Here is a 27,542-nt window from a genome sequence, read left to right on the forward strand (position 1 = left end):
GCAAATCACCAGTTAGTAAAAAAGGTGACATGTGAATGAACCCATAAAAATATGATTTGTTAGGACGGCAAACACTGACGTGAATATAGCTGTACTGAGTAGAACTCCATTGCATTTCTGTGGGTATACTATTGCTCATCTCTGATATATACAGCTACAACTGAAGTATCAATACTTACTCTAAGTGCGGTAGTGCTATTATCAAGGTAATCCTCGTGAGATAATAGTGACAGGGATCCTTGGTCAAACTGCAAATAAAGGATATTTTTTATTTGAGTAGATATACAAACTAGATGAAAACAATTGAACATATTCTCTACAGCTGTCAGCGGCGACTGAACAAAATGCATATTCTTCTGTAACCACCATTGAGACGAATATGACGAGACATAAAAACTGGTCCCTCGTTTATGATTGTGGACATGGGGCTTGTGAAATAGCTAAATTACAATGTCAAGTAGTTTGGTATTTGATCTCTACACGGCAAAAATGTAGCTCAAGTTACATGTGTTTTCAGGGGCGTTGGGTGGGGCACAGGGGTGGTTGCCCTAAAAGCAAAAGTCTTAGGGGTACTTTACACGTTGCGACATCGCTAGCACTTGCTAGCGATGTCCAGCGCAATAGCACCTGCCCCCGTCACACATGCGATATGTGGTGATTGCAGCCGTAGTGAACATTATGGCTACGGCAGCTTCACACGCACATACCTGGTCGGCGACGTCGCTGTGACTGGCGAACAATCCCTCCTTCAAGGGGGAGGTGCGTTCGGCGTCACAGCGACGTCGCCGTGTCGTCACTAATCGGCCGGCCAATAGAAGCGGAGGGGCGGAGATGAGCGGGACATAACATCCCGCCCACCTTCTCCCTTCCGCATTGCCGGCGGGACGCAGGTAAGGAGATGTTTGTCGCTTCTGTGGGTTTACACACAGCGATGTGTGGAGCTGCAGGAACGACAAACAACATCGTACCTGCGGTCGAACCGACATTATGGAAATGAACGACGTTACACAGATCAGCGATATTGTACGCTTCTGTGCTCGTTCATCATCGCACCTAGGCTTTACATGTTGCAATGTCGCTACCGGCGCCGGATGTGCGTCACTAACGACGTGACCCCGACGATATAACGGTAGCGATGTCGCAACGTGTAAAACCCGCCTTAGGGATGCTAAATTTCAAAGGAGAAATAAAAACTAAATAGTACTTATTTTCCACTTTAATTTTGCACCCTGAAGAAGTGGTGTTGCTAGAGTTAAAAAATGTGATGGTCACAAGCACCACTTTGAACTGTATCAGCACCAAGATGATGTAAATTCAGATGGAACCTATGGTACAGCAGGTAGTCAAAGGTTTCTTGCCCAACCATTCTCCGTCTTGTGTATGAAGACTGATGTAAGCCTACAACATGTCAGTGTCCCATAGCTGGCAGTGCAATGATTTCACTTCATGGCGCCACCAGTGATGGCCATTCTATGTGCAAGGAAAAAGAACAGATAAGAACTTGGAGAGGTGTGGATCCATCTGCGTTGCTGTGTTTAAACCGAAGATCTAATACTTGAAGTGGATGAAAAGATGCTTTATTAACGTATTTCGTAGTGAAACTTCCCTCCTTCCTCAGAATAGGCACTGTTCCACGCTTATCCAAATCTGTTACCCCCAGCCTTAGGGCTTGTGGATCTTGCAGCAGCTGTTATCACTTCTATACTAGTTGTGGGTCACACAACCAGACAAGGTCAGGGGTATGCTTTCTCTTTTATTTTTCTTTCATTGGGTAAGACGCTATTGAACTGTTTTTTCCACAGTATTGCACAGGGGAAAAGAAGACTTTATTGTCAGAATAGGTGAGAACAAATTTTCTTTTTTTGGGAGCATGGAAAATAGGTGGCATAATTACTTTTTAAGGAACCAAGAAGGGGACATTAATACCTTCTAAAAGGAGCACATGGGATATTATTTTAAAGGGAACCTGTCAGGTGCAATATGCACCCAGAACCCCAAGCTGTTCTGGGTGCATATTTCTAATCCCTGTCCCTGCATCTAGTAGCATACATAAAGAGATCTTTAGAAAAAGTATTTCCAAAGATCCTCTATGATACGCTAATGAGGCCAGGGACTAGTCGCAAGGGCGTTAGTTCCTGCTCTCATTCCGCCTTCTTAGCATGGGGCGTGCTAACATAGTATTCAATGCCTATTGCCCAGCGACCTCAGCAGTGATGCGTGTACCTGTGTCCGTTGTCACTGCCTCAGACGCCGGGCAGTACACATGATCAGAAGTCTGGGCACTTCCAGTCATGCGCACTAGACTTCTCTGATGCAGAGACACGTACACCCGGCTTCATAGTGTGCATGACCGGAAGTGCGGGACATTCAGATCATGCACACTGACCCTAAACCCGGCGTTCTGAAGCAGTGAGAATGGATAGGTACGAGCATCATTGTTGATGATTACGCTAGGCAATGGGCACTGAATAGCATATTAGCACGCTCCTGTGGGTGTACTAACATGCTAAGAGAACGGAATGAGCGCAGGAACTAATGCCCTTGAGACTAGTCCCTGCACTCATTAGCATATCATAAAGTATCTTTAGAAATACTTTTCCTACAGATCTCTTTATATATGCTACTACATGCAGGGACAGTTAGGCAGGGATTAGCAATATGCACCCAGAACTGCTTGTGTTCTGGGTGCATAGAGAACCTGACAGGTTCACTATAATGGGACAGATGGACCACAAGTAACTACACAACTATACATTTTTCATGTTCCCATAGTTAAATATTTTCTATTGCCCTGATTTGACCTGAGCTGTATAGAGCAGATCTTAAGCCAGAGTTCACAATGGAAACATCAGATTGCCAATAGTAAGAATCTAATATATAAAGCTGAGTGTGTGTGTGTGTGTGTGTGTGTGTGTGTGTGTGTGTGTGTGTCCGCTAAAGGAATCTGAACCATCACATTTACAGTCACAAACTTTTGCTAAGACATCCCATGTGCCTCAGGGAATATCATAGACTATGTTTTGAAAGGAAAATTTAACCCCGTGCTTTACAGTTACTCTACAAAAAAACTCTCTCCATTAAAGTCAATGGAGTTGTGAGCTATAGTCATTAATAGCAGCTGTGATTGGTTGCTATAGGAACAAAATAAATTGTTAGTATAAGAAGCTTATGTGTGAGCTAATGTGATGTTGGTGCGGAGACGGATAGAGACAGACAGAGGAAGATACAGACAGACAGGGAAAGAGACAGACAGGGAAAGAGACAGACAGGGAAAGAGACAGACAGGGAAAGAGACAGACAGGGAAAGAGACAAGCAGGGAAAGAGACAGACAGGGAAAGAGACAGATAGGGAAAGAGACAGACAGGGAAAGAGACAGACAGGGAAAGAGAGACAGGGAAAGAGAGACAGAGAAAGAGACAGACAGGGAAAGAGGCAAGGAAAGAGACACACAGGGAAAGAGACAGATGGGGAAAGAGACAAACGTGGAAAGAGATAGATGGGGAAAGAGACAGACGGAGAAAGAGACAGATGGGGAAAGAGAGACGGGGGAAAGAGAGACGGGGAAAGAGACTGACAGACAGACATAGAGATAGAGAGAGACAGAAAGAGAGATAGACACAGACAGACAGAGAGATAGACACAGACAGAGAGATAGACAGAGAGACAGGCATGGATATAGGCAGATACACATGGATAGAGACAGACACACATGGATAGAGACAGACAGACAGAGACAGACAAGCAAAGAGACAGACAGAGACAGACAGACAGACAGAGACTGGGAGAGAGACAGAAAGTCAGTTACTATCCCAGGTAACGCCCATGTACTACAGCTAGTACAATATAAAATTAAAAAGAAATACAAGCTATCTAGTGAAACCAATTCTTATTCATATCATTGATGCTCTTGGAAGGTACTGAATGTTTTGCAGAGATCCAGCTAGTATGGAGTCCTTAGGATAATACTCCATGGGAAAAAAAAATTACAAAAAGGATCTAAAGAATAAACAAAACTCTGTTTGAACCTCAGGATAGACTTGAAATATAAACTTGGTTTATAAAAATATCTTTAAAGAAATTGGAATTTAAATAAAATGAAATTATGTATATTTGATTTTTTTTTTGAAGATGAATAACAAGTGTATATCTAAATCATTACCTTTATTATAAAGTTATTAGATAGTTTGTCATCTGTGGCCACATAGACCCGCATGAAGACTGAAGTACTGTATTGACCTCGGAGTTCTGCTAGAGTCTGAAGAAAGTTAAACTTCCTTTCTGACCACCTGCCTTCACTTCCAAGGTTGGATTCCAGCACCGGCCAGCGAAGTAATGATTGCTTTAGTAGTTTTATTAGAGGCTTCATGTCAGCTACCTCTATTTCAGCTGCAACATAGCACAGTGAAAAAGAACAAGTCAAATAGTGAGTTAATCCAAATTTAACTGTCAACCAATTGTCAAACGTAACACAATCTGCAGTATTGTACATCAGGTTTGAAAAAGGTATATCAAACCAATAAAGCTACAGAAATAAATCAATAATTAAAATTTTATTTTTATTAAACAGTATTTATATTAAAAGTTGTAAAAATTCATGTAAGATAATACCACATTATAACAACCAGAAACGTGGACAAGAAGTATAAAGCATGGTGGTTTGAAGTAACAGTGATCCATAACATCAAGCAAAATACAACATTCAAAATAAATAAACAAAAACCATGCAAAGTGCTTAGTGCTTGTATTAATAAATAGAATGTAATATATATATGTATAAATTTATAATAAATATAGTGCTGATAACTTTCAGAATCACAACTAGTAAATTATAAAGTGAATAGTGCTTGTATGTATCAGCAGCATAAGTTGTCAGATTGCTGCAGCATAATGCAGAGAAAGTGCTAAGTGCCGTGTTAGGATCACTGACAGTCACCAAATCAGTTTAAATAGAAAGGTATGCCGATAATCTAGCTCAGCCCTGATAGTAATTAAATGGCCCAGTCATATATAGTTACATGAATATGGGAGAAGCAAAGAAAGGCATATACCTTTATAAGATTACTGCAGTCCACGTCCCGTCACCCCAACATGTTTCGCCACTGCTTCTTCGGGAGACGCCTCCCGAAGAAGCAGTGGCAAAACATGTTGGGGTGACGGGACGTGGACTGCAGTAATCTTATAAAGGTATATGCCTTTCTTTGCTTCTCCCATATTCATGTAACTATATATGACTGGGCCATTTAATTACTATCAGGGCTGAGCTAGATTATCGGCATACCTTTCTATTTAAACTGATTTGGTGACTGTCAGTGATCCTAACACGGCACTTAGCACTTTCTCTGCATTATGCTGCAGCAATCTGACAACTTATGCTGCTGATACATACAAGCACTATTCACTTTATAATTTACTAGTTGTGATTCTGAAAGTTATCAGCACTATATTTATTATAAATTTATACATATATATATATTACATTCTATTTATTAATACAAGCACTAAGCACTTTGCATGGTTTTTGTTTATTTATTTTGAATGTTGTATTTTGCTTGATGTTATGGATCACTGTTACTTCAAACCACCATGCTTTATACTTCTTGTCCACGTTTCTGGTTGTTATAATGTGGTATTATCTTACATGAATTTTTACAACTTTTAATATAAATACTGTTTAATAAAAATAAAATTTTAATTATGATTTATTTCTGTAGCTTTATTGGTTTGATATACCTTTTTCAAACCTGATGTACAATTATTAATTTGAAGCTTCACCACTAATGTGGGGAATATAATACTGATTGGGCAAATTTATGTGTAACAATCTGCAGTATGAAGAAACAACCTGTAGAGGGCACCACCTATGGGAACCAGTAAACCCATAAATAGAGAAAAGGGATCACCTCAGCACACCCAAAAAGAAGTATGAGAAAAAGAACAAGGCTAGTGTGCAAAAAGAGGGATACACCTCTGTCAAATACAAAAATAGGTCTTTATTAGATTTAAGACACAAGAACACACATTTAAAAGCATTTAAAAAAGGCCAATAACCACAATAAACACAATTTTGTTCCTATAGGAAACAAAATATAACTCCTCCTTCTCAAAGGCAATATAAGATGTTTAAGAGAGCGGACTCCCAGGGCATATACAGTACAGACCAAAAGTTTGGACACACCTCCTAATTTAAAGAGTTTTCTTTATTTTTATGACTCTAAAAATTGAAGATTCACATTGAAGGCATCAAAACTATGAATTAAAACATGTGGAGTGAAATACTTAAAAAAGTTTGAAACAACTGGAAATATGTCTTATATTCTAGGTTCTTCAAAGTAGCCACCTTTTGCTTTCATTACTACTTTGCAGACTCTTGGCATTCTCTTGATGAGCTTCAAGAGGTAGTCACCGGAAATGGTTTTCCAACAGTCTTGAAGGAGTTCCCAGAGATGCTTAGCACTTGTTGGCCCTTTTGCCTTCACTCTGCGGTCTAACTCACCCCAAACCATCTCGATTGGGTTCGAGTCTGGTGACTGTGGAGACCAGGTCATTTGGCGTAGCACCCCATCACTCTCCTTCTTAGTCAATAGCCCTTACACAGCCTGGAGGTGTGTTTGGGGTCATTGTCCTGTTGAAAAATACATGATGGTCCAACTAAGCGCAAACCGGATGGAATAGCACGCCGCTGAAAGATGCTGTGGTAGGCATGCTGGTTCTGTATGCCTTCAATTTTGAATAAATCCCCAACAGAGTCAGCAGCAAAGCACCCCCACACCATCACACCTCCTCCTCCATGCTTCACGGTGGGAACCAGCCATGAAGAGTTCATCCGTTCACCTTTTCTACAAAGACACGGTGGTTGGATCCAAAGATCTCAAATTTGGACTCATCAGACCAAAGCACAGATTTCCACTGGTCTAATGTCCATCCCTTGTGTTCTTTAGCCCAAACAAGTCTCTTCTGCTTGTTGCCTGTCCTTAGCAGTGGTTTCCTGGCAGCTATTTTATCATAGCACGGAGAAAGGACGAGACTCAGCACCAATTCCAGGATAGGAAAAATATAAATCCAACGAAAAATATATAAAAGTGTAGAAACTTTATTCAACGATTAAAAATACAAGAAAAACATCATCGGTTCCATGAAAACATCATGGCTTGACGCGTTTCGGACAGTTGGAATGTAGATAAGTCCTTAATCATAAGCATAATTTTATCATGAAGGCCTGCTGAACAAAATTTCCTCTTAATAGTTGTTCTAGAGATGAGGTGTGTCCAAACTTTTGGTCTGTACTGTATATAAATTGTACATAAACCACAGGACAAGTTTGTTATATATAAAGATACATAATGTGTTACAATGAGGCTTAACAAATACACTTGGAATATTCTAAGCAATATACACAAATAACAGATATCTAGTCTACATAATCCTAGGATTTACACCTGCTGGGTTATTTACCTATAGGGATCCTGTTGGCATATATCTTGGTCTTATTTACCTGTTTATTGGGCTTTATGTTGACTAGATATCTATATTATTTGTGTATATTGCTTATAATATTCCAAGTGTATTTGTTAAGCCTCATTGTTACACAATATGGATCGTTATATATAACAAACTTGTCCTGTGGTTTATGTACAATTTATATATACAGTATGCCATGGGAGTCTGCTCTCTTAAACATCTTATATTGCCTTTAGGAAGGAGGAGTTATATTTTGTTTCCTATATGGACAAAGTTGTGTTTATTGTGGCTATTGGCCTTTTTAAATCCTTTTAAATGTGTGTTCTTGTGCCTTAAATCTAATAAAGACCTATTTTTGTACTTGACAAAGGTATATCCCTCTTTTTGCACACTACCCTTGTTCTTTTTCTCATACAATCTGCAGTGTGTTGGCCTACTGGATGTATCATTAGTGTAGAGCATGAATATAAGAGCTTCATTTGAAGATGTGTATTATAGTAATATCTAATCAGTTTTGCCTGGTGAGAGAGGAGTTGGATACAAGGAGCAATGGGGACAAATTTGGGTTATGTTAAGATCCTAAATCTGGAAGCTATACCTAAGTGAGTCACACGATACATATATCTATTGTATAAATATGTTGTATCTTCTGAGATAGCAATACCTACCTACCAGATCGTTCAGTCTTAAGGCCTCTTTCACACATCCGTGCAATAAATGTAGGTGTGTGACTATCTGTGGGGAAGGTACGTAAGGCCATCTGTGTGTTCGTATGTGTGTTCTATGTGTGCTGTCTGTGCGCTAGCCGTGTGTCATCTAGATAGCACACAGACAGCATGAGCTGGTATACTTACCTGTCTCCAGCACTGCTGTGTCCGGCGCTGGTGTTACTTCTGGATGTACCATGAGTGCAGTGAATATGCATGAACTTAATGAGCTGCACCCAGAAGCAACCGCAGAGACAGCAGTGCCAGAGACAGGTAAGTATATATAAAAAAAAACAAATTCGAAGTGTTTCATGTGTTTTCTCTGGTACATCTCACACTGATATCACACAGATCACATCAGTGTGCAGTGTGTGTGACCCCCGTGCTGCCAGCAGAAAACGGACATGCCATGCGGAACACACAGACACGCGTGTGCTCCATATGGACACACGGTCCATGTAAAAACACAGACGTGTGCTCAAACCTATTGAATTTAATGGGTCTACATGTGTCAATGTCTCTGGTATTTGTTACAGGTACCGCAGACAAAGATGTGTAAAGGAGAGCTTACAGAGATTGGGGATAGTTCGATCTTTTTGGTCACATAATTCTATCACAAACGTTAATCGGTTTATTGTCCAAGCTTTTGTGCTTCAGTACAATAAAAAAAATTCACTGTGAATTTTGTCAGTGCTATATAAGAAGAATAAGACTGAGATAATATACTGATCTACATTCAATAATAGGCTTTTAGCCCAGGAGAGACATGCTTGATAGATATTAGGTTTAGAGTCTTACAAGAGAAAGGTCGCCTTGTCATGGCTGATGGATGCACTATTGGCCAATTTGTGCACAAAGTACCTTCATTTTACAAGGATATTCTATATAGCAGTAATGCAGTTTACATTTCATATATTCAATGTTTGCATACATATTAGCGCTTACAGAGTGCTGCTGTATTGTTTTGTTTGTATATTACTCAGAAATAATAGCTTGCACCTGTTCACACTTGCTTTATTCTGTTGGTCAGGTTTTTGTAGCACTTCAAATACGGTAATCATTTCAGCTATCAATAGAAAACTTAGTATAAAAATCATTAATGTCATGCGAGACCCTACTGTTACTTACTTTCATTCATACAGGAGTTGTAAAATGTCTTAGCCTTTTGTGCAGCCTCTGAATCCCGCCTTTTGCTAATAGGTTTCTCCAGAAGAGCTGTAATAAACAATGACAGTTTTGTCTACCGCTCTCAATAAGAATATCACTGTCTAGTTCTTTATGAACAACATGATGACAATAGCGTAAAGCCTGACAAATTAGATACACAACAATCAATACGGCCCTTGTGTGAGTCGTGAGAGGTGAGGCAGCAGAGTGGAGCTGTACGTCACTTCTAATGCTTTATCATGTTCCAAAGGCAATTACCAGTCTTGCGATGCTTCTGCTGCCAATGGTGGAACATATTGGATGATTTTCGGTCATATGACTGGACCAATATACAAATAAGTAAGGAGATATTTTATTAGTACATTAAAATATGGTTAATTATACAACGCGTTTCGGCTCGGATGTTTTATCTTTCAGCCTTCTTCAGGTATAATTGAGAGAAAGAAGATGTATATATCTACCTGAAGAAGGCTGAAGGATAAAACATCCGAGCTGAAACGCGTTGTATAATTAACCATATTTTAATGTACAAATAAAATATCTCCTTACTTATTTATATATTGTTTAGCCATATGACCGAAAATCATCCAATATGTTCCACCATTGGTAGCAGGAGCGCCGCAAGACTGGTAAGTGCCTTTGGAACTTCTTTCACTAAGTGGACCTGCTGGAGGGCTCCTCTATAGTATCCAGTGCGATTGCTGCATACTGCACCATAATCCTATTGGAAAGTGGATCAACTCCTCTTGGATTATTCCAGGCTTTCTAACCTCTGAACCAGGTGAGAGTTCCACTATTTCAACACCTTTATATATAAAAAACCCACTGCACTCAGATTGGCGCCGCGTTTGTCTTTTTCTATCTTTCCCTGTCTCGGGGGTATTTTTTCAATGCTTTATTGTGTGTAAGGGGCACTTTGCACACTGCGACATCGCAGGTGCGATGTCGGTGGGGTCAAATTGAAAGTGACGCACATCCGGCATCGCATGCGACATCGTAGTGTGTAAAGCCTGGATGATACGATTAACGAGCGCAAAAGCGTCGTAATCGTATCATCGGTACAGCGTCGGCGTAATCCATAATTACGCTGACGCAATGGTCCGATGTTGTTCCTCGCTCCTGCGGCAGCACACATCGCTGTGTGTGAAGTCGCAGGAGCGAGGAACATCTCCTACCGGCCTCACTGCGGCTTCCGTAGGATATGCGGAAGGAAGGAGGTGGGCAGGATGTTTACATCCTGCTCATCTCCGCCCCTCCGCTCTGATTGGCCGCCTACCGTGTGACGTCGCAGTGACGCCGCACGACCCGCCCCCTTAACAAGGAGGCGGGTCGCCGGCCACAGGGACGTCGCACGGCAGGTGAGTGTGTGTGTGAAGCTGGCGTAGCGATAACTTTCGCTACGCCAGCTATCACCACATATCGCTGCTGCGACGGGGGCGGGGACTATCGCACTCGACATCGCAGCATCGGCCTGCGATGTCGTAGTGTGCAAAGCCCGCCTAAGAGTTCAATGTACTAAATAATTTAAGCCTAGGATCATATGATATTGCAAATTTAAGCTGCTTAAGAAAGTTTAAAAACTGTTTTCTTGTATAAATCTTCCAATGCGGTCATCAGTCTGTATCCATAGTATCCAATGTGTCCATTATACATGTGGGACAATACTGGCTGTTGCATTCTGCATGAAATTTCCTGGTTTATCCCTTCACCAAACTTTATGGATTTTGCAGATGTCTCCTAACACAGACTAATGATAACATTGGAGGACTGAAACAAGACGATGGAACTGTAGCTAAGGTTGGTGGTAAAACTATTGTCTGTTTCATTGTGCTTTCTTGGATTTTTCTAATCAGTGCCAAATTGTATTTTTAAGTGATCTCACCATCAGTAGATCTGTATATCTGTCACACGGCTGTCACAGGAGACCTATCACAGGCTACTCCACCCTTTAAAAGATGGTGGAATCTGATCCTCAATACTGATAATAGCTTCATGCGATTCCGGTCTATGTGCATGGTGATCCAGCTTCTGGTGTACTGCTGTATTCTATTCTGGTGTGTTGTGGAAATACATGTGTCTTTTGATTATTTCCTTCCTTTTCTTTATTTTCTTCTGAGCACGTTTTGTCTAACCCTCTGTGATTGATTGCTGGGAGTTTGAGTTTTGTTTTCCCCCGTCTGTCTTTTTTTGTGGAATTTACCACTACAGTTCCAGTTCTCTCCTGGGTTGGGGGTGAGAGGTATTAGACCTAGGGCTGATCAGGAGTCAGGGCTACGCTGTGGGTCCAGAGCTCTTCACCTTTAGAAGAACCTCTGGGATAAGGGATAAGGGATAGTTACGGCCCACTAGCCTGAGGGCAAGTTTAGGAGCCCCTACTCCTAGTTACTACGTTACCATCAGGACAATATCTAAACATTGTGAAGTTTTGCCACCTGCAATATTTGTACATAATGTAAAAGCACAATTGTGTAAGCTTTCCTTCCATTGTTTTACATGGTAAAATGGGTCACCATTGACTATTAGCATCTCCAACCCTAATTATGTGTCTAGATATGCAATGTACCTTTATGTTATTTATGATATCAATGCCCATTTTGTTCTTTCTGCTATTTTACCATTTATGTGAATATATGAGTTATGTGCCATATAATTTTAGGGTATAATGGCTACCACAGTTCTCCTTTCTATACCTGCAAGTCCTCTATAAAAGCTCAGAATCCTACACAGATTCCAGAAAAGCAATACAATAGCACGAGGGAGTGAAGCTGCAGTTCTCCTTCTGAGTACAGTTTCATATGGATTTCATATGTGCCAAAGTGTGTGTCAAATCCAGCTACCCACAAGTGCCAAATGTTCTCTGTCACAATATATAGAGTCTGTGTGTACTTTATGTCGCCATCCCTATCTATGACAAGGACCCAGCAAGGACAGATGAAGGTGATAGAGACTGTGACGGCTATTGACTTAGGCCCCAGCGGGAGACCAGCTCGGACATTGACATTTACTGAAGCCAGGGGAAGTGCTGCTGGCCTTCACCTGGTTTCCCTTTTCTACACAGCAGGACACTGTGCAACATGGGAGCCAAGGACAGTGAGTACAATGTTGTTTTTTGCATTAGACAGAATGGAGACAAAATTTCCAGGATAGGGACATATATACCAGAAGAGGGACAGTAGATACCAGGAAGGGGACAGTATATAGCTGGAGAAGGACAGTATATACCAGAAGGGGCCCAGCAGGGGGACAGTATACACCAGGAGTGTCCCAGGAGGGGGACATATATACCAGGATGCGGACATTTTTATCAGGATGGTGTTATATGTACAACAGGATGTAGGCTAGAATTGGGAACATGTACACAAGGATGAGGGACATATATATCAGGATGGATGGACATATATGCCAGGATGCGGGACATATTTATGAGGAAGGAGCCCAGGATGGGGGACATTACAATAGGGTGGGGGACATTACTACATAATGGGGAGGGGGCAAATAGGCAAGGTTATGTTCCTAAATTGCCAGTTGTTTCCCTGATTTTAAAGAGTTAGGCTATGTGCGCACGTTGCGTATTTGCATGCAGTTACGCTGCGATCTGCACCGCTGCTGCCCGAAGCACTCATTCTAAGAAGTGACGTCACTTCTTTCCTGCGCTCTGCCTGCAACTCCTGCTCTGTCTATGGGAGGGGCTGCACTCAGAGCGCATGGAATCGGCTTTTTTTTTCATTATGGACTCTTTCTGCAGCGATTTGAAGCGCACGTATGTTGTTCAAATCGCTGCAGAAATTTCTGCAGGGACAAACGCTACGTGCACACATAGCCTTAGAAAAGGGCACAATATTGTGTTCCAGGAATATTCAGCAGTTACAAATGTTCTCTGTCACAATATATATCTATCTATCTATCTATATATATATATATATATATATATATATATATATATATATCTATATATAAATAAAATTATTTATTATTATAGCGCCATTTATTCCATGGCGCTTTACATGTGAAAGGGGTATACATAATGGGGACAAGTACATTAATCATAAACAATACAAGGCACAGACTGGTACAGGAGGATAGAGGGCTCACAGTCTACATATATGCATATATATATATACATATATATATATTATATATATGTACGTGATTTAGTAAGTGCTATCACTCCCTTCCTGTGTATTTTAATTCTTCCAAAGCTATTTTTTTCCCATGGTAAAATACATTTCACAGCTTTTTGGGTGATGATGGTATAACACATAAAACATGTAATTATATTGTATATAAACTTGTCCATTGTGTTTCTAATAAATTTGTACTGAATGTTCTTGGACACTTGAGAGTCTTATTTCATTGGCTGTAGATATTGTTTCTGTTGCAAATGCTGACATGTGGGTTCCAAATGTTTTCTGCTTCATAGCCCAGATACTAGACCTTGTAAATGCCGACTGATAATCACATATGGAATTATTTCCTAAGTGAGCTGAGCTGAGAAAAGTACCATAAATAGAGGGAAATAGGACTACGATTGCCATTTTCTATAACACAAGTGTGCACCACATCATCAGCAAAAGGTTAGCTGTTTGACTTTATATTGATGTTATTGTCTTTTGGCAGTGTTTGCACATATAATAGCAGTGGATTCAGCAGATATATATTGTATGGTAATTCATGTATCATAAAACTATCAGGAAGGAAATAAAAAATAAAGTGCAAACATCAAAACACCGAGTATAACACAAAATGTTCTACTTAACAGCAGTGAAAAGTCTTTAATAACAATTGCTAAACAAAAAAAGCAAATGTAGCACAGCATAAATGTTCAGAGTTTAAAGCACCACTCCATCATTGTTTTTTTTTTTATTTCCCCAGTGGAAAGGGAATTTAAATGTAAGTCCCCTGGTCTCCATCTTATACTCACCTGCCGCGGTCTTCATTTTTTACAGCGGCCCTCCTGTCGGTTTCCTGTGATTTGTTACCTGCCGGCAACTCCAGTGTTTCAAGGAGAGCACCAGAGATCACAACTCATACAAGTCTATGAGATCCTTATTGTGGCCTTGTTCTGGCTCTCATAGAGCTACATTGCTAGCTTGTGACATAACTTCTGACATCTAGCCATTCAACATTTACAGGCAAAAGATGGAGCCATGGGACCAGAGTGGCGCCGAAAAATGATGAAGCATTCGGAAGGTAATATATATGACAGGGGCAGGGGGCTTAGATTTAACGTGCTCCACCAGCGGCAAAAAAAAAAAAAATGTTGGATTGGGGATTTAAGTACATTGATTCATATTGATGGGGCATATTTATTTAGGATATATCCAAGGGCTCTAAAAGGGATGACAATAAGCATACACTGACTCCTTCATATAGAACCGCACCCCTCAAAAATCAATATATCAGGGTTGTAGCAAAGACTAATCATGCAGGGGCAAAATGATCACTGTCACATCGATCGTGATCAGGCCTGGGACTGTAGGGGGCCCACCATCTCCAGCCCCTGCTACAGCTGGATGTGCGCCTGAGGCTCTACAGCCAGCTGAAATGCATCGCGTTGCAGAGACTCGTCAGATCTTTGTACTGCGATACACACTACCGCCCAAACAGAAGCCGGCAGCTTTCATGTGTGTCCCAGTGACTAAGGGAGGCGCATGGCAATGATGTCATGTGTTGCAATAGCAAACAGCGCCCTCTCCTACGAAGGTAGTGTCACTGGAATGTAATTATAATATATATATATGTATATATTTATATTTATATATATATATATATATATATATATATATATATATATGGCATGTGGCAGAGAAAAGTGTATGTTTATATAAATATACATTTTAAATAATCTGTAATGAGTAGTTAGTTAATAGGGATGATCGAATACCTCAAATATTCGGCTTCGCGAATATCCAACGAATAGGTCGCCGCTATGCGAATATTCGATGCCCAATGTAAGTCTATGGGATGCCCGAATAGTTCCGTAGTTCCGAATAGTTGTAATTCGGGCTTTCCATAGACTAAAGCCTGCTTTACACGCTGCAATGTATCTTACAATGTGTCGGCGGGGTCACGTCGTAAGTGACGCACATCCGGCATTGTAAGTTACATTGCAGTGTGTGACAGGTACGTGCAATTGCAATTGAACGTTAAAACGTTCATCGCATACACATCGTACCTTTCTGTAGATTTGCACGTCAGATTGTTCATCGTACCCGTGGTAGCACACATTGTAGTGTGTGACACCCCGGGAACGATGAACAGATCTTACCAGCGTCCTGCGGCTCCCGGCCCACAATGCGGAAGGAAGGAGATGGGTGGGATGTTTACGTCCCGCTCAGCTCCGCCCCTCCGCTTCTATTGGCCGGCTGCTGCGTGACGTCGCTGTGACCCCGAACGTCCCTCCCACTCCAGGAAGTGGACGTTCGCCGCCCACATCGAGGTCGTATGGAAGGTAAGTACGTTTGACGGGGGGCTACTCGTATGTGCAGCACGTTCAACAAATTAAATGTGCTGCACATACGATGGGGGCGTTGCAAATCGCATACGATATCGTATGCGAAATTGCTACGTATAAAGCAGGCTTTACATGCTAATATTCACGAATAGCCGAAAAGCGGCGACCTATTCGGCAAATATTCACGAAGCCGAATATTTGAGGTATTCGATCATCCCTAATAGTTAATAAAGCAAAGCAAGGACATAGGAAGTGTAGAGAGATGGTTACCTGGGAGATGAGACAGGAGGGGGAGAGAATGCAGAGGGTTTTAGAATGTTTGTAGGAAGTGGTGAGTTAAGCTGGCAGAAGCTGAAGGAACAGGAAGAGGTCCAAAGCTGGGACCTGTCCAGATAGGGAGGAATCCTCCCGTGTGTTGGGACCTCACCATCCGGACGGTCTGTGAAGCATCCTAGGACTGGTGGGACGTTGGGGTACAAAGACCACTGACGAGACCCTGAACTGGTCAGGAGGTGTTACACATCCGAAGACCCAAGTGAGACACTGCAGCCGCACGGAGAGGATACCAGGAGAGAAAAGTTGCCAGGAAGAGGGCATAGGATAGGATAGGATAGTGCCCAGGGCGAGTGCTAGGAAAAGAGAAGTTTTCCCCAAGGTAGGACAGATACAGAACAAGTGGTCCTAAGTACCTGAACCGTGGAAAGAAGCAAAAGTTATCTGCAATAAAGAAGTTCCTGTGGTTTTATCAGAGTTTGCGTGTACTTTATGTCACCATCCTTATCTATGACAAGGACCCAGCAAGGACAGATGAAGGTAATAGAAACTGTGATGGCTAATAACTTAGGCCCCAGTGGGAGCCAAGCAAAGACATTGACATTTACTGAAGCCAGGGGAAGTGCTGCCAGCCATCACCTGGCTCCCCTCTTCAACACAGCAGAACACTGCACGACATGGGAGCCAGGAATGGTGATTATGATATTGTTGTTTTTTGCATTAGACAGAATTTCCAGGATGGGGACATATATACCAGGAGAGGGACAGTAGGTACCAGGAAGGGGACAGTATATACCAGGAGGAGGACAGTATATAACCAGGAGGAGCCCAGCAGGGGTACAGTATATACCAGAAGGGCCCCAGGAGGGGGACAGTAAATACCAGGAGCGGCCCTGGATGGGGACATAAATACCAGGACGGTGATATATATATACCGGGATGGGAGCATTTTTACCAGGATTGGGTTATATGTACACCAGGATGTGGGCTAGAAGGGGGAACATGTATACAAGGATATGGGACATAAATATGAGGATGGATGGACATATATGCTAGGATGCGGGATATATTTACCAGGATAGGGGCATATATACCAGGATGGGGACATATTACGAGGAAGGAGCCCAGGATTGGGGACACTACAACAGAGTGGGGGACAATACTACATAATGGGGAGGGGGCAACTCATATGTCTTTATAGGATTTAGAATGCGAAATGTATACATATATATACATACATCTGACCAACATAAGGGGGACAGTTTAAATTTTGCACCAGGGCCCATCGAACTCTAGATACACCACTTTAATCATGAATTGTGAGAGCTTGATGGGTTGCAAAAACAATAGAACCACTTCTATTCATTAAAGGGTCTGTCATATTTAAATGTTTCAGATCAGAGAAAAAGACCCAAACTGCCCAATTAGTGACTTCCATTGGGCTTCAGGTCAAGTCCAGGTCCCAAACCGAACTTTATTTAAAGTCCGTCTTTCTATTTGAAAGTTTCCATGTAGCGATCCTTGCTATTTAGCTCAGTGGTAACCAAACATACCTTTTATTTTAAGGTCCACATTATTCCTCAACCAAGGATAGATTCCATAGTTGGATTGGTCATCGGGAATTGGATTATCTTCAATCCAGCCACCACATGCAAACTGGAAAAAGTTGTCACAAGGGTCAACAGAAAGGTTCATTTTGTTTCGTATAGAAGCAGCTGAAAAATAAAGGAGAAAAAAATTAAACCAGCAATAGAAGATGTAAAATGATTCTACTTCATTCTACCAACCCCATGTTTTCCTTGCTGAGAATATGTAAGATAGTGGAGAATGACTATACACTGCATACATCTGATCCGTTTTTAACACTAAAAGTCCCAGAGAGGGGTCATTTAACATTTCTACCTTTGGAACCCAGAGACGGGTCGAATGACCTGAAGGATTTTAGCTAACTTCCTATAATCACCGTCTTTTGTTCTGCAATTAAGGTCATTACTGTTGCACCACAGAGGTTGTTGTTTTCCATTGAGTTTAGCCATTTAGTTTCTAGTTAGTTCTATTCAGTTTATTGTATTTGGTCATTTGACCCTCTTTCGGGACTTCAGGGGGAGCTCGAAATTTCTGGGACTTTTAGTGTTAAAGCACCACTCCAGTGGGGTCTTTTTAGTGCTGAAGTGATGCTTTAAAACTATGGTTCCTGCTCCTACAAATATATGCACCCTCCGGCATCTTCACCTTTTACCAACAGTGCTTCAATCCCATGGCACCATATTGTGACCATAAATTCTGATTGTCCAAAAGTCAAAGTTATGTCAAAAGCTCTCAATGCAAGTCTATGAAAGCCAGAAAGAAGCCAGAATGTGGTTATCATAGAATTGCATTGAAGAGTGACCTCCAGGTCACTCTATGAAACACTGGAGCAGCTGACCGGTCACAAACTTTAGAAGACCGATGGGTGCGGCGGTGACAGAAGATGAAGATGGCAGCAGATAAGTATGAGAGTAGGCATTTTGTAGTCATAATTAGTCAAAATAAATGTAGTTTGAAACTGTATGACAAAAGTCTCGTGATACAATGTATTGCGACGTCACACTTTAATTGTTAAGCTTGTAATATCTCACTGTACTTCCACAGGGTACACTTGCATGTTTTTCGACAACTACAAAAACCATGCTCAGATAAAAGTGCCAACAAGAAGATTTCGCTGGAGACTGGAACCGAGCAGCTTTACTTTCCAGGATCTAAAATTGATGTTACAATAAGCTGCAGTGAGAGCAGCTATGTTACAAGAGTTCTCAATCAATGAAACTGATCAATACCCACACACAGGTGGGTCATCACAACCAAGACGATTGCAGAATTCAAGATGCCAGTTCTAGATGAAGTCAGCCGCTCACATCAAAGAAGCAGTTTGCCAGCCAATCCATCTTACTGAATAAAACTAGTTAGAGTCACAATTTACAACACAAATCATTTTTATAGTTATCCATTTGCAGGCAGATAATTAAAGCTCGGAAATAGGATTTAAACGAATTTTCATTGATAGGAACGTATCTAAAAGACTGCATCCATAGACTTACACATCTTGTATTGCTTGTCATGGAAATAAACTCATTAATTTATAAATCTTATATAGAGAGTAAAGGGTTTATAGAGAAGGTTTAGAATAAAGAACATATTATAACTGGTACAATACAAATCCTAAAACATTTAAATATGTGTTTTATTGTAGATTTTTTTTTCTAGAGCTGTGTCTGATTTTATAGGTTACTTCCACCCTTTCTCATTCACGTCAGTATTGAGCTACACTCTCCAATATTTCTACTTTTACATGTTTCAGTATGACACTACAAGTGCATCTCAATAATAAATTAGAATATCATCAAAATGTTAATTTATTTCAGTAATTCAATACAAAAAGGAAACATATATATTATATAGCATCATTACACACAGAGGGATCTATTTCAAGTGTTTATTTATGTTAATGTTGATGATAATGGCTTACAGCCAATGAAAACCCAAAAGTCATTATCTCAGAAAATTAGAATATTATATAAGACAAACTGAAAAAATGATTTTAAACTCAGAAATGTTGGCGCCTACTGAAAAACATGTACAGTAAATGCACTCAATATTTGGTCTGTGCTCCTTTTGCATGAATTGCTGCATTAATGCGGCATGGCATGGAGGCGATCAGCCTGTGGCCCTGCTGAGGAGTTATGGAAGCCCAGGTTGCTTTGATAGCTTGTCTGCATTGTTGGGTCTGGTGTCTCTCATCTTTCTCTTGACAATACATCATAGATTCTTTATGGGGTTAAAGTCAGGCGAGTTTGCTGGCCAATCAAGCACAGTGATACTGTGGTTATTAAACCAGGTATTGGTACTTTTGGCAGTGTGGACAGGTGCCAAGTCCTGCTGGAAAATGAAGTTTCCATCTCCAAAAGCTTGTCGGCAAAGGAAAGCATGAAGTGCTCTAAAATTTCCTGGTAGACGGCTGCGCTGACTTTGGTCTTGATAAAACACAGTGGACCTACACCAGCAGATGACATGGCTCCCCAAACCATCACCGATTGTGGAAACTTCATACTAGACCTCAAGCAGCTTGGATTGTGGCCTCCACTCTTCCTCCAGACTCTGGGACCTTGATTTCCAAATGAAATGTAAAATTTTCTTTCATCTGAAAACAACGCCTTGTATCACTGAACAACAGTCCAGTTCTTTCTCTCCTTGGCTCAGGTAAGACGCTTCTGGCGTTGTCTATTGGTCATGAGTGGCTTGACACAAGGAATGTGACACTTATAGCCCATGTCCTGGATATGTCTGTGTGTGGTGGCTCTTGAAGCACTGGCTCCAGCAGCAGTCCACTCCTTGTGAATCTCGCAAATTTTTGAATGGCCTTTTCTGAACAATCCTATCAAGGCTGTGGTTATCCTGGTTACTTGTGGACCTTTTTATTCCTTCCACTCAACTTTTTATTAATATGCTTGGATACAGCACTCTGTAGCAATGACCTTTTGTGGTTACCCTCCTTGTGGAGTGTGTCAATGACTGCCTTCTGGACATCTGTCACATCAGCAATCTTCCCTATGATTGTGTAGCCTACTTAACCAGACTAAGGAACCATTTTAAACACTCAGGAAGCTTTTGCAGGTGTTTTGTGGTAATTATTCTAATTTTCTGAGATAATGACTTTTGGGTTTTCATTGGCTGTAAGCCATAATCATCAACATTAACAGAAATGAACACTTGAAACAGATCACTCTGTTTGTAATGACTATATAATATATGTGTTTCTCTTTTTGTATTAAATAACTGAAATTAACTTTTAGATGATATTCTAATTTATTGAGATGCAGTTGTATATAGGCTCAATATTAGGTTCAGAATTACTTTTTCACAATCTACAGGCATAGGCTGGACTCACACGAGTGTATGGCATCCGATGCAAGAGCATCGGATGCGATATGCTAATGTCCCCCGGCTCAGGCTCTGCTGCGAGCGTGAGCCGAGTGTCATGCGACTGTAACCCGATCTTGCGATCTGGTCACAGCTGTGAAGCTGAGTGCGGGCGCTGCAGAGGAGAGGGGGAGGTTAATCCTCCCATCTCCTCCACTGTAAGCCTGTGCGTATATCGCACTGCACTGGGATAACATCCGAGTGCAGTCCGATGTATCTCTCGCACCCATTCACTTGAATGGATGCGAGAGATACGGCGGTAGCAGCAAAACGCAGCATGCTGCCGCTTTTCTCACATCCAGAATCTTGATGCGAGAAAAGTTGACCAATAGCTCGCACTCATAGAATAACATTGGTTCGAGTGTAATGCGAGAATTTCTCGCATTGCTCTCATCCGTATTTGTCGCTTGTGTGAGCGTACCCTTATAAAGTTCATAGCAAGATGGAGGGGAAGAGTGTGGCCTTTTCCTGGATATTGACTTTCAGGTAGAGCTAAGATCTACTTCCAGCTCCATAAATATAAGGTGATTGTTCTCATTTTATTTTCACAATCATTTTGAGGTCTAAATATTTTGTACTGATTAACTCATTAGCTAATCTGTCCAGCAGCCATATATTTCAAAGATAATATGCTATCTGCCTGTACCTGCCACTGGATATACATACTAAGCATAGGAGCTTACTATATACAGTGTTATTACAATGTGTCACAGTACAAAGTAAGATAGTATGTTATCTTTAATATATATGTGTTTGCAGGAAACTTATACCTCTCAATCATGAAAAATGAGATCTGATCGCTATGATTTTTTAAAAAAAAAAAACAAAAAAAAAAAACAAACAGAGATCAGTGGATGTTCTTGAACCTTAAAGGGATTCTGTCAGCCCAAACTGACAATAAAGAAAACACATAGACTTGTAGAGTATATAGATGCTATAAAAATCACTCTGTTAATGTTCTAATAGCTGCCTCTGTTTTGCAGAAAGTGAAGTTTTATCAATATGCTAATTAGGCTGATCTGTGCACCCTTGGTGTGGCCGAGAGGCTCTGTGCATAATTCCTACTACTAGTTTTGCATATCCTTCCCACCTCCCTCACTGGTGTTTGACAGAACTGGTTGAATCTGCAGACAGAGCTCTCTTCAGGCAAGTCAGTCCAATCAATCACCAGCGAGGGAGATGGGGACATGTAAAACCAGGGAGCCAAATGATGCATTGAGCTTTTTGGCCACAGCAAGGATGCATCAAGATTCCTAGTTAGCTAAATTTTATTGAAATTCAGTTTTTGCAGAATGAATGAAGTGATTTTTACAGGAGCTACATCCCCTAAAAGACTATTTAATTAGTGCATAATGCCATTTTGTAAGCTTGCGAGCAGGGCTCTCACTTCTTTGTACCTTTTGAATTGTGTTATTCTGTGGAATATGTTAGCGCTATATAAATAAAATTATTATTATTTTGGTCTGATAGACTTTCTTTATTACTGGCATGGAGACTGTCATCGACTGTATACATATGCATGCCTATATGGGCGGAATACAAAAATATATGTTTATATACATACCTTGTAGGTGCTGCTGAGATCACCTTTATGATCTATGATTATCATAAATCCTGGTAGAAAGCTCTTTGTGTACATTATAAGTATACCCATATTACAAAAGCATGACGTATTTAGAGGCTTCCCATAACTATTATTACAGCCTGTGCAATTTCTGCCAGAATGTAAGATTAGCATCTTGCCTTATGTAGCAGACTGAGCAGTTGCCCAGGAGTGGAGCTTGGAATTTTCTTTAAGATGGCTGTTGCATTCATTGCTGGCACAGAGAATAGAGCAGAGTGAGGTTTGTTTGTTTTGTGGACCTTTTTCGGTGAACAAAATATTCTTAAAGCAAACAACTTCTTTATGCCTGGTGCTGAATTAATTTACTGATGGTGGTTCCATTGATGTATTCATGTACTAATGGTGAGTCTGGTGATTTATTTATTTACTGATTTTGGTTCCAGTGATGTATTCATATACTGACGGTGGTTCTGGTAATTTATTCATGTACTAATGGTGGTTCTGATGATGAATTAATGTAAAAATGCCAGTTCTGGTGCTGTATTCATGCATTGATGGTTGATCCAGTTTTGTATACATGTACTGATGGTGGTTCTTGTAATGTACTCATATACTGATGATGGTTCCAGTGATGTATTCATGGTGGTTCCTGTGATGATGGCATCATAAATTAAACATATTAAATAAATAAATAAATAAAGTTTGGTATTGCTACATTTGCACTGACCTGGAGAATCATGTTCACTGGTCATATTTACAACACAAAAAACAACTTAAAAGCAAGACCAAAAAAATGATGATGGATTTGGTTTCTTCACTTCAGATTTATTTTACACTGAGGGGAGGAGCACAATTCCAGTCTTCTCCAAGCAGAAAAGCTACAATTGGCCCTGACTGCAGTACTGTTTGACACATTTCCAATAATTCTAATGAAGGCGATCCTGTCGACTCTTCAGCCAAAGCAATTACTTTGACATTTAGATGTCACTTGGGTAATACAGACAGTACAGAGTTGAGCAATAAATAAGTTTATGCTTGCTGTACTTTTTGAGCAAACTAATTGTTATTTCCATAATCCAGGCATCTCTCCAATTTGCAATCAACAAAACCTTTTACGATTTTCTTAAAAAAGATGTCAAGTTATATTTGAAATTAGGCACTTGCCAGAGGTATTAAAAAAGAACATGTTTTGTTAGCTTTCTCCAACCCTTCTCTGAGCTTTCAATGGATTCATTTAAAGAATTTGAGGTGAATCTTTATCTTTAAAGCATCACTCCAGCAATTCTGTTTGTTTTGCACTGATCGAGTGGTGCTTTAAATCTAAGTCCCCTAAACCCTGTCTGATACTCACCTTCTGATGGTTTTACCTTCTATCGCTGCCACTCTGGTCGGTTTTGGCGATTTGTGACCTGCCGGCAGCTTCAGAGTTTCATGGAGTGTGCCGGAAGTCAGTTTTCAATACAGCTCTATGAGAGCCTTGTTCTGGCCGCATTCTGGCTCTCATACAGATGCATTGAGCTCTTGTGATGTAACTTCTGAAAAGCCAGTCAGAAGTTACTGTTAAAAGATGGAGCCACAGGACCAGAGCAGCGTTGGTAAAAAGTGAAGCCTCCAAGAGGTGAGAATTTGACAGAGGCCAGGGGGCAGACATATCTTTATCTTTACCACTCTAGCGCTGAAAAAAATGCTGCAGTGGTGATTTAAAGGCAATTTATCTTTTTTTATTTTTCATGCACAGTAATAAGATCCAGAATTGATTAATTTCTTAACTTCTTTTTAACTACTCTGTATAATGGTCATACTTTTATTTATTTAATACAAACGTTCAAATCCTCTGCACAAATACTATACATAGTGGAGGTTAGGGGGTTAATGTACACATTCATAAATGGAGATTTTGTGACAAACCAATTGCTGGGATGTAAGAAAATCAGGACTAATATATTGGAAAATAATTAGGCAAATGTTGGTGGTAGAGGACCTATAATTAGGAGGACAGACAGGGTCATCTGCCACTGATACCATGAATGCCGAACAGTGTGCTGTCTGCCGGATGCTCGGGTTCAGCATATAGACAGATTATTGGGTGGGGCTAGAGAAAAACCAAGCTGTCATGGTGCACATAGGTACCAATGACAAAGTTAGAGGGAGGTAAAAAGGTCCTTAAAAACAATTACAGGGAACTAGGAGAGAAACTAAAGTCCAAGTGGTGTTTTCAGAAATACTACCGGTGCCACGAGTGTCACTAGAAAGACAACAGGAGCTTAGGGAGATAAATAAGGGCTTAGAAATTGATGCAGGAAGGAAGGGTTTGGGCTGACGGAGAACTGGGCCAACTTCTCAGTCAGCTACAGGCTCTATGGTAGGGACGATCGGCACCTCAATGGGGAGGGGGTAGCTGTGCTGGGGGAGAAAATGGTCAGACGAATGGAAGAGCCAATAAACTAGGATCTGGGGGAGGGAGGGTAGTTATGCAAAAAATTGAATAGATAGGGAAGACAGAGAGAGTGAGACAGTATGTTCAATTTAAGGGGGCTGGGACATGCAAGGAATGAAGGGAGGTGAGGAGTAATATTTGTGATAATAGTATTAAATGTCTGCTGTCAAATACAAGAAGTCTTGCAAACAAAATTAATGAAGTGGAGACTTTAATGTCAGCCACAGATTGCGATGTAGTAGGCATTACGGAAACCTGGCTGGATGAGAGCCATGACTCGGTGACAAATGTAGAGTATTACACCACATTCAGAAAGGACAGAACAGACAAAAAAAGGTGAAGGGGTGATTGGGGAGAGCTACAGCAATGTAGAGTCAATATGGGTAAATGTACATAGGGAGGGAAATAATGGAAAAATGCTAATTGGAATTTGCTATAAGGGGTGCTTCACACATAGCGAGATTGCTACCGAAATCGCTGCTACGTCACGGTTTTGGTGACGCAACAGTGACCTCATTAGCGATCTCGCTGTGTGTGACACTGAGCAGCGATCTGGCCCCTGCTGTGAGATCGCTGCTCGTTACACACAGCCCTGGTTCGTTTTCTTCAAAGGCGCTCTCCCACTGTGACGCACACATCGCAGTGTGTGACAGCGAGAGAGCGACGAAATGAAGCGAGCAGGGAGCAGGAGCCGGCATCTGGCAGCTGCGGTAAGCTGTAACCAAGATAAACATCAGGTAACCAAGGGAAGCCCTTTCCCTGGTTACCCGATATTTACCTTCGTTACCAGCCTCCGCCGCTCTCGCTGCCAGTGCCGGCTCCTGCTCTGTGCACATGTAGCTGCAGTACACATCGGGTAATTAACCCGATGTGTACTGTAGCTAGGAGAGCAGGGAGCCAGCGCTAAGCAGTGTGCGCGGCTCCCTGCTCTCTGCACATGTAGCTGCAGTACACATCGGGTTAATTAACCCGATGTGTACTGTAGCTAGGAGAGCAAGGAGCCAGCGCTAAGCAGTGTGCGCGGCTCCCTGCTCTCTGCACATGTAGCTGCAGTACACATCGGGTTAATTAACCCGATGTGTACTGTAGCTAGGAGAACAAGGAGCCAGTGCTAAGCAGTGTGCGCGGCTCCCTGCTCTCTGCACATGTAGCGACGTTATGATCGCTGCTGTGTTGCTGTGTTTGACAGCTAAGCAGCGATCATAACAGCGACTTACTCACAGAAAATGGTGACGTAACAGCGACGTCGTTGTCACTGTCGCTATGTGTGAACCCAACCTTAGACTCCTAACATAGCTGACCATGTAGAGGGTGAAATGCTGCAACAAATTAAAATGGCAGCAAGTAATAATAATCGGGTCTTTATTATGGGGGATTTCATCTATCCAGACATACAATGGGACACAGAATCTTCTGGTTGTGCTAAAAGCTGAAAGTTCTTATCTACAATTAAAGACAATTACCTCTCTCAGTTGGTAGATAAACCAACCAGGGGAGATAATTTGCTGGATCTGGTCCTATCAAAGAGACCACATACAATTTCAGATCCACAAGTCTGGGAGCACTTTGGCAGCAGTGACCATAGTATGGTAAGTTTCAATGTAATAATCAATAGAACATTTCAAAGAGGAAATGCAAAACCTGGAACTTTAGGAAAGCTGATTTCAAAAACTTAAGGAAAGAGTGTTGTCGTGTAGATTGGGACTATGTCATGGTAACTGCGGATACCGAACATAAATGGGGTAAGTATAAATATATACTATTAGAATCCTGTAGAAAATGTATATCTTCTGTCCAGGAATAAAAAAGCACTATGGATAAATAAGACAGTACAAAGTATAGTAAAACAAAAACTAAGGGCATTCAAAATATAATTATACGGGACAAAGAAAAGGCTGGGATATGAAACAAGCACTTTTCATCTATGTTCACCAAGGAACTGACTGTTCCAGGGATTCAACAAGGCAAAAATGAAAGTTTGCCACTTGATATAACTAATTTAAGAAGAACAAATATGCATGTGTTTATGAAAATTAAACATTGACCAATCCACCTGGCCAGATGGCATTCATCCATGGATATTTAGGGAATTGAGGTCAGTAATTGACAGACTGCTACATCTCATCTTCCAAAGAGTAAAAAGTTCTGTACAGAAGAAGGCATATACCAAAACGCGCATGTAGGGACCAACACAAGGTATTCACTGCTGTTTATTTTGTGTTTATTTCAAATTTATAATTTTTTTGTTGGGATCCTCCTTACTCCGCTCTGACAGTGACGGCAGGTTTTGTAGTGCTCTGACTCTTAGACCATTTTGGTTTACATATTTCTACATTGTCACTGTCAGAGGTCCTTTTGGATTGATTACAATTCCTACACCAATTATTATCTTATGTTGCAGTTCTCGTGTTTTGGTCTGTTGGCGCCACCTGCTGACCACTGTTTATTAACATCTGTATTTGTTATTTTTAACAATTTTCTAATAAAGAATTGTATTTTTTAAATGACTTGGCTGTTGCTGTACG

The 27,542-nt window shown here is 41.0% G+C and overlaps 1 protein-coding gene across 1 annotated transcript in view; it reads right to left on the reverse strand.

Moving 5' to 3' along the window:
* PHEX (phosphate regulating endopeptidase X-linked) overlaps nt 1-27,542 on the reverse strand; it is a 323,898-nt gene that overhangs the window by 219,430 nt on the left and 76,926 nt on the right. The window contains exons 3-6 of the mRNA XM_075335407.1: nt 17,614-17,775; nt 9,295-9,381; nt 4,161-4,387; nt 180-248 (exon numbers count right to left, since the gene is read on the reverse strand). Of these exons, the coding sequence (XP_075191522.1) occupies nt 180-248; nt 4,161-4,387; nt 9,295-9,381; nt 17,614-17,775 (545 nt within the window). The remainder of the gene's footprint in view (nt 1-179; nt 249-4,160; nt 4,388-9,294; nt 9,382-17,613; nt 17,776-27,542) is intronic.

This window comes from Anomaloglossus baeobatrachus, chromosome 2 (assembly GCF_048569485.1).
Source record: "Anomaloglossus baeobatrachus isolate aAnoBae1 chromosome 2, aAnoBae1.hap1, whole genome shotgun sequence".
NCBI lineage: Eukaryota > Metazoa > Chordata > Amphibia > Anura > Aromobatidae > Anomaloglossus > Anomaloglossus baeobatrachus.